The sequence below is a fragment of the Hyaena hyaena genome, unplaced genomic scaffold, assembly GCF_003009895.1.
Source record: "Hyaena hyaena isolate Hyena2069 unplaced genomic scaffold, ASM300989v1 scaffold_335, whole genome shotgun sequence".
NCBI lineage: Eukaryota > Metazoa > Chordata > Mammalia > Carnivora > Hyaenidae > Hyaena > Hyaena hyaena.
The window spans coordinates 609,599-617,726 of NW_024080968.1; the positions used below are offsets into that span (position 1 = coordinate 609,599).

At 60.2% G+C, this 8,128-nt stretch overlaps 1 protein-coding gene across 2 annotated transcripts in view; it reads right to left on the minus strand.

Moving 5' to 3' along the window:
• Positions 1-2,709: 2,709 nt before the first annotated feature.
• Positions 2,710-8,128, minus strand: part of SLC35C2 (solute carrier family 35 member C2) — a 12,998-nt gene continuing 7,579 nt past the window's right edge. For both annotated transcript variants that reach the window (XM_039249424.1, XM_039249425.1), the window contains 6 exons: positions 7,966-8,038; positions 7,304-7,472; positions 7,142-7,225; positions 4,822-4,997; positions 3,601-3,730; positions 2,710-3,286 (listed from right to left, as the gene is read on the minus strand). In XM_039249424.1, the coding sequence (XP_039105355.1) occupies positions 3,150-3,286; positions 3,601-3,730; positions 4,822-4,997; positions 7,142-7,225; positions 7,304-7,472; positions 7,966-8,038 (769 nt within the window). In that variant the 3' untranslated portion in view covers positions 2,710-3,149. The remainder of the gene's footprint in view (positions 3,287-3,600; positions 3,731-4,821; positions 4,998-7,141; positions 7,226-7,303; positions 7,473-7,965; positions 8,039-8,128) is intronic.

Genomic DNA, 8,128 nt, shown 5'->3' on the forward strand with positions numbered 1-8,128 from the left:
ATCCAAGTCCAGCACAGCGTCCGGCACGCAGGCAGCCAGAGCTCGCTGAGTGTGGCTGACCCAAATGGATGGTCTGGGAGTCCCCACCGCGTCCTCTGGACTGCAAACTGGGGACCCCTCTCGGTCCAACATGACTCAATGGCACAGAGGGCAGTGGTCAGCACCATGAAGACAATTCCCTTGGTGCCAAAGTCTCCACTCTCAAGCCACTGGGCTTTTCAGGCTTTTCTCGGAAGGAGCAGAAGCAGATGGAGGTGGCCCCCCCAAACCCAGGCAGGGAAGGGGACTGGCATGAAGACGAAGGCATCTCAGACCCCGCCTCCTGTCTCGGGTCCCACCGGCAAACCCAGCTGCTTCCCCACCCCTCCACGAACCCGGCTACAGAACCCCGGCTGCAGACACCGTCATATATTAGGGGCATTAACCTTCCTTCCGCCGCAGGCTCTGGGGAGAGACGGTGGGCATGTAAGCACTTAAAACCTGAACCTGCAGGTCAGCCCTCCTCCCTACCCCCTCCTCTGCAGAAGCCCTGGCGGTCGTCGGGGGCTGTGTGGGGACAGACACCACAGCCTTAGAGAGACAAGTCACATCCTCAGCTTCCCTCAACCTGTTCCAGCGTTGCCATGGCGACGCTGCAGCCCTGAGATGCAATGGCTGCAGCTAGCATGGGTGCTTCTAGGGCTCGAAGCTGAGTGGACGAGGTCTGGCCTCACGGGCCGGGAGGGGGAGAGGGAGGCCTCCTCCAGGCTCAGCTGGTAATTGCTGCTAAGTGAGGGGCTGTCATTGAACCCAATATGCAGGCACCCTGTAATTACTGCACCAGACAGCGGTGCCTACTCGTGTGGGGAGAGGGGGATGGAGGGGGGCAGACAGGAAGCTCTCCTCCACCTGAGCCCCAGGGGCAGCGGCTCTGCGGAGGTGGGAGGCCCCCAGCCCCTCCTCTCTGCCACCTCTCCCCTCATCCACCGTCATCTGTCATCTGGTGTGGCATGCAGCCTCCTTTAATCCTGGCCTCTGAGCTTGCAGGATCCGAGGGGGGCAGGGGTGCAGACCCAGATAAGGCAAAACCTCAGGGCACCCCGTGGTGCTCTCCCCCCATTTCCACAGGAGGTGTGTCTGCATCGAGAGCCTGCGCTGGAGGCCAATGTTCTAGTTCCAGTGCGCCTGGGTGGCTCCGTCTGTTCAGGCCTGACTTTGGCTCAAGTCACCATGGTGCCGTTCAAGAGTTCGAGCCCCGCGTGTGCGGACAGCTCAGAACCTGGGGCCTGCTTCAGCTTGTCTCCCTCTCTCTGCCTCTGCACCCCAACTCGTTTGCACTCAATCTCTCAAAAATAAACATAAAAAAAAGATCTCATTCTAGTTCCTCCGGGGCTTGGAGGCTCGGAGGACCACAGGCTAGTCACTGCCCCTCCTGAGCCTCAGTTTCCCTCACTTACAACCAGAAGGTGGGTCTCAATCATTCTTAAGGGTTTTCCTACAGCAGGGGTTGGCAAGCTAGAGGCTGTGAGCTGAATCCTGTTTTTAAAAATTTTTTTAAATGTTTTTTATTTATTTCTGAGAGAGAGAGAGGCAGCGTGAGCAGGGGAGGGGCAGAGAGACAGGGAGACACAGAATCCAAAGCAGGCTCCAGGCTCTGAGCTGTCAGCACAGAGCCTCCGGGGCTCGAACCCACAAACCATGAGATCATGACCTGAGCTGAAGTCGGGTGCCTAACGTACTGAGCCACCCAGGCGCCCCTGAATCCTGTTTTTGTAAGGTCCTCTGGAAGGCTGCCATGCCCTTTCGCTCCTGTGTCCTTCGGTGTCTGCTTTCCTACTACAATGGCTGATTTGAGAAGCTGCGATGGAGACTAGGAGGCCCTTTCTCGAAAGTTTGTTTCTAAAGTATAAATGTTTTCCCAGGCTTCACCGAGTGAGCATCTGCGGCTCCAGTGTGATGAGATCAACTCATAACCAGCCCCATCCTGGTCCCCACCCACAGGCGCCACTGTCCTCTCCCAAGGGCCCCAGCCTGGACTGGGAGAGTGAGTGGCGCAGGCCCGGTGTCGCGGCGTGGTGCAACGGCGCCACCTGCTGCGAGTGCCTAAAGCCACTGCTGCCTGGAAGTACTCGGCCCCTGGGTGGGGTGGGGGTGGCCAGCTTCAGAACCCTTGCGCAGCAGAGCCAGGATCTTGCCCCATCCTCCCCATTTTATGAAGATTGCAGTGTAGAGGGGAGCAGAGCGCTCAGGTCCCGGAGGCCCAGAGGCCATTCCATCTATGTTCCACGGGCACTCACTTGGCCCACAGACGTGGCGGTAAACCCTCATTCCGTCGCTCACTTAGGCTCTCGGTTCCATGGCTATTGAAAGCATTCTCAAAATAAATGCTTATGTAACGTTTAACGTTACCAATACTGACCCAATCTTCTGAGTAACTCTGAAATACTTCTTCCCATTTCCCAGGTTAAAACACTGTGGTACAGAGACGTTAGGTAATTCGCTGAAGATCACAGAGCTAGTAAGTGACAAGATTCAAATCCCGGCTGAGAGCACTACACGCCCCACAATACATTTTGTTCCTGCCTGCAGGTGAGCCGGGGCCCCAAGAGGAATGCGGGGAAGCCTGGAGTCCACTCGGTCATCTGAAAAAGCCCCAGCCAGAAGAGAGGAGGAGAGCGAGGCCCATGCTACCCCCTCTGGCCCCCACACCCCCAGGCAACACAAAGTGGCCAGTGAACCGTATATCATTTATTTCCAAACTATAAATAGATCTGCTCTCTGACAAAGGACGCTGTCCAGGTGATGAGGCTCCAGCCTCCCCATCTCCCCTCCCCACCTGCTCTGCAGTCTAAACCCAGTCCCCCAAGAAACCCGCTGTGCCCCGGAAATCACCAGCTTGGCTGTCCGAGCCTGGCAGCAGCTGAGAACAGCCCTTCCCTCGTCCTGCTAGGCCTCCGGCACGCTTCGGCCCCGCTCTGGCCTGATGCTCACCCCTCCATCTCGGCAGCTCCCCGACCGAGCCCCGCCACTCGGTTGTGCGCTCCCCAAGTCCCAGCCTGGGAGAGTCCCGGCCCGCTGCTCCCTGGCCGCTGCAAAGGGCCTCCTGGGTCCCCGAGCTGTGAGGTGCAAGGGCTGGGAGAGGCCTGCATCCAGGCCGGCCTCCCGGCCAGTCACTGCTGCCCCTGGGCCACGAAGTACGCCTCCTCCTCCTCGTTGTCATCCTCCTCCGGCTGCCTGCTGCTCCGGAGCAGCAGCTCCAGGTCAGGGTGAGAGCCCAGCCCCTTCAAGGGCTTAGGGCCACTGTCACCTGGAGACAGAGAGAAACCCGCTGCAGACCACTCACGGTTTCTCGGCACCCTGACGTGTGTGCTGAGTCACCGAGGGCCCCACCCCCCACCTTCCGACTCCCCGGAGATGACCCATCTTCTCGGAGGGAAGGCTTCCTCCCCGGCGGAGGGGCAGCCACCAGGCTGGAACTGCCTGTGGGCACGCCCAGAGCCACCCGCCTCTCCTTGGCTGGGTGGCTGGGGACCCAGGGCCAGGTCGAGGGGAGATCAGAGGGACTGAGGCACGAGGGGACCGTCATCAGAAAGGAAGCTTCTGAAAGGGGCTCCAGTGTACCTCTGGAGTGCAGGGCCTTGAGAGCCACGTGCAGGGAGATGCCCGAGAGGCAGAGGGCGAAGCCCAGCCAGTTCAGGAGGCTGATCTGGTCCCCCAGGAGGTGAGCAGCCAGCAGCAGCGTGCAGACTTCCTGGGGGCAGAGAGGAGGGAAGCGCACGGCATCAGGAGGGTGGAAGGCAAGGACCGGCACAGGGGAGGGCCTGACCTGCCTGGACTCCCGGGGCCTGGGCAGGCTGGCCGGCTGGGCTAAAGAGGGGCTTCCCCGAGCCCAGACCAGGCCTGCCTGCAGGGCTTTCCTTCTTTTGAGCTTCTAAGATGTAAGAAAACAGGTGTTTGCAGTGTCCGCCAGGGCGACCCTGACTCGGGGCCAGGGCGCAGAGCACACAGAGCGCCCAGCCCACAGCCGTGTCCGCAGGAATAAAGGGCGGCTGCACCTGCAGACGGAGAGCCCGACGACGCCACAGGGGAATGCAGTGTCATGCTGGGCTCTGCAGGCCACATGCTGGCCACACGGCTCTTCACATGCCGGCTGTCATACACAGTGGCTGCAGACGGGGCTGTGGGATGACTCATTCTGAGACCCACAGCTCACCGCTCGTCTAAGCCCCTGGGGAGACTCAAGGCTCTGGGTTTAGGCAACACTAGTCCGGAACCTGTGTTCGCTTCATCAAGGAGAAACTGCACTGCCCCCTGGCCCTGAGCAGGGCGGGGTGAGAGGTGGCAGGGGAGGGGGAAGCCTGAGAGCAGAGGCCCGGGTGTGGCCAGGCAGTGGTGAAGGCAAGACAGGCAAACACAGGGCACTCACACCTAGCACTGCCCCTAGCTCTGAGCACGGCAGGCATCACTAATCAATCAGCCAACTCTTTCCCAAAGAGTCTGGATGGGGCTTCTCAACCCAGCTGCCGGCCATGGCCAGGTGGCCAGAGTCGGCATTCGTGGTCAAATGAGAATGTGTCCCAAGCCTGATGGTCAGAATCCCAGCTCGGCCACGCACTGGCTGGGCCTCTGCGGGTAGGAGCAGCCTATCTGTGGAACGGGGATGACCTCCCTTACCCCTCAGGGCTGTGGCCACGACGGGAGAGAGTTACAGACAGGAGGAGCAAGGCACGCGGCACCCTCACGCGGCACCCCGTCTCCTCTGCAGGGCCCTGGGGCGGAGGCTGTGACGGAGCTTGGGGGCTACACTCTAAGATGGGACCAGGGCCACCCCCAAGCCTGTACCTTAAAAATGCCAGCAATGGAGAGAGTGAGGCTGGAGGTTCTGGAGACCAGGAGGAACTCCGAGAAGCCCAAACCAAAGGCGAGAATCCCGCCAAGGAAGAGGCTCCCCAGTACCCGCAGCAGCAGCCCTGTGTCCTGGAAACGGAAGATTTTCTCAGACGTGGACAGATGGAGACCTGGAAGCACAGGGGGGAGACAGCGGGAGGCCGTGTCCTGGGTGGGCCTGCTGGGCGGCCTCACTCCACCCACGAGCAGAAGAGCCGGCACTGTGGCAGCCACGCCTCCTGAGCACCTGCAGACTGGCCGTGGCCCTGAGGACAAGGGCGGGCGGGGAAGCGGGCCCCACACAGACGGCCTGACACTTGTGGGGCTGGGGAAGCAGTGACGGCTCCACGCGGAGGGCTCTGAGCCACCAGGCTCGGGGAGAGGGTGCGGCGCTGCACGGAAAACCGGACAGAAACACCTGTCCTTGGGAAGGAGGGTCACTTCAAGTGGCCCTTGCTGCTGTGGTTAAGCGGTGGGCCAGAGAGAGGCGGGCAGCCTGTCCTGTAAGGACTGTCAGTGCCCTGGGCCACCTACCAACAGGGACACGTCTCATCCTCACAAACCTTCCCCACTTTAGTCCAGAGCCTGCTGTCACCCAGCTGTGGCACTAGGCTGAGACGTGCCCTCTTCCAGGACCAGTTTCCCCAGTGATAAAATGAGAGCATCTCGACTAGACTGGGGTTTCTCAGCCAGTATAATGTGATGACAGTTCTCAAAACACACACACACGCGCTCGAGCGTGTGACAAAGCTTCGTTCTAAAGACACCCGCACGGGCACCCACACACCAAAGTCTGCTTGACTTTCAGAGGGTTCCTAGGCCTCCGACACCGCCCATCTGAGAGTGATGCTGCAGGTCCGCCTGCTCAGGGAAGGCCCAGAGCAGCCACAGCGGAGAGCCCCGGGGTGGGGGTGCGGTGCAGTGGGGGACGAGGCTGGCCCGGCACTTGGCGATTTTTGGAGGGAAGCACCAGAGAAATGCAGAGTGACAGTCCCTCCCGGGCAAACAGCCTCATGATGTAGGACATCTTGTCTGGTGCCAGGCTCAGCGGTACTGCAAAGGCGTCGGCAAATTGAAGGGAATTCAGGAAAGAGCAACATAAGTAATGAAGGCGCTTGGGGGATTAATTTACCAGAAAAGATTAAAGGAGCTAAATCCATGCAGCTTGGCTAAGTGAAGACTACCGGGGTGCTCGGATGAGGGTTTGCGGAGATGGGGAATGGCGTAAACAGCCAGGGCAGGAGGTAGTGGCCGCGTGGCACCGAGGCCCAAGGAAAGTGGGGGCGGGAGGGGGGAGGCGTTAAAAAGGAGAAAAATGAGGCTGCAGAAGTTTCCTGGACAATGGGCCCGCAGAGTAATTTTTCCAGAGAGGTTCGAGACGCCTCACTGCTTGAAACTGAAACGGATGTGGGACAGAACGCTCTGAAATGACCCTGAGGACAGAAGGGACTCTGGGAGGAAGGAGAGACAGACAGCGGACAAAGACTGATCTCAAAACATGAGAGGAAGGAAGGACATGGGGTGCACCGCCAGCCTAGACCATTCTCCCTGCCTCCTTTCCCCTCCCCTGCGCCCCCCTCTCTTCTCCTCTCCGGGAGGCGGTGGTGGGCAGACTGCTCACAGACCGCTCACCTGCCCGGACTCCTGCGCAAGGGCCGCCGCGCACAGTCCGCACGCTCCCACCGTCCCAACCTACTGCTCCCGCGCCGCCCTCGGCCTGTCAAAGTCCCGTGCGGGGGACTGCACGTGGCCCAGGAAGCCTTTTTGACTTCGCTTTCTACCCGAGCATCCTGAAATAATTCATGCCTCTCCCCCCACTTTTAAGAGAGAGAACACATCACGGTTAACAGGAAGGACCTAGGAGCCAGCTGCTGGGATCAAATGCTGGCTTCTTTGTGAACCACAGGACCTTGGGCAAGGTTACCATCTCTCCATTTGTTTCTTCAACCTGCGCGACGGGCATAATGACAGCGCGGCCACGTGAGGTTTGGGGGAGAAGGAGTTAGTAGGTGTACAACGATCCGAACAGCCCTGGCACACCTGTCCGCACCCAGTGTCACTGCCATCTGCGGTCTTCCACACACACCTTCTGCGAAGGGTTTGTCAGGCTGGATTCCAGCCATCTGGCTTCAGGTCTGGCCCCTGAAGGGACGGGCCAAGGGACGGGCCACACCTCTGACCGCTGTCACCTTGGCAGCTACCGCAGCGCTGGGCTCACAGCAGGGACTGGGATCTGCTGTACCGAGGTGCCACCAGGACGGACAACCCAACCTACCTTCAAATACGGCAAAGAGAGGGAAGAGCCCCAGAAACATGAGTGGCTGCAGGTGGAACATGGTGTCAATGGGGTTCTGGAGCCCTGCAGAACGGGGACGGGGGTGAGCCGTCAGGCCGGGCCTGGCCCCACCCCGCCCGCTGCCCCGAGGCCCCGTCTCACCAAGTTCCGCCTTCTGCAGGAGCATCTGCGTGAGGGTCCAGCGGATGCCGCCAATGAACGAGGCCCCCAGCACCAAGGCAAAGCCCTCCACGTTGAACTGTGTGGACTTGTAGGTGAACATGAAGAGGCCCCCGGCGATGAGGAGGACCACCAGGACCAGGGCTGCGCGCTATTGGGATGGGGGCAGGGGCAGCTAACTGCGGGGCCTTGAGTCCCTCGAACCTGGGGCTCAGGCTCGGTACCCACGTTGGCTGACCCTGGGGCAAGAAACCCTTCTCCCCCTCGACCTCAGGGGTCCCGGCCGGCTCCTTCCCACCCACGTAGGCAGGGCTGACATTCCGTAGACATGTACCCAGCGTCCCTACTTGATCTAACCTTCTCTAGTGCTTTCTTTCAGCTGTAGGAAAGGGCCAGCTGTGCCTGGCTCCTGCCCTTGAACCCTTTCTCCTTCGGTCATTCTTTTGGTCATTCCACCTGCCACGCCAGTTGCTAAGTATTATCAGCAGTGGCCTGTCCTAGGTCCTTAGTCAGTGACAGGAGTTACTGCCACCTGGGCTGGGCTGGTCTCCTCTGTCACACACAGTGATAAGCCACTGCTCAGTCCTCCCTTTTATTCTCAGCATCTGCACGGGGAGGAGGGACCAGGGGAGCTGAGGCCTCACCAGCTCCTCCAGCTTGAAGATCAGCGAGAAGATCAGGATGAAGAGGACAGCGGAGGACTTGGTCATTGTGTACCTGCAAGGACAAAGTCCCCACGATGCACCACTGGGGCTCAGGACTCTGACCCGCCACCAGGAGAGGAGGCCACGCACTGCGCCGGAAAGC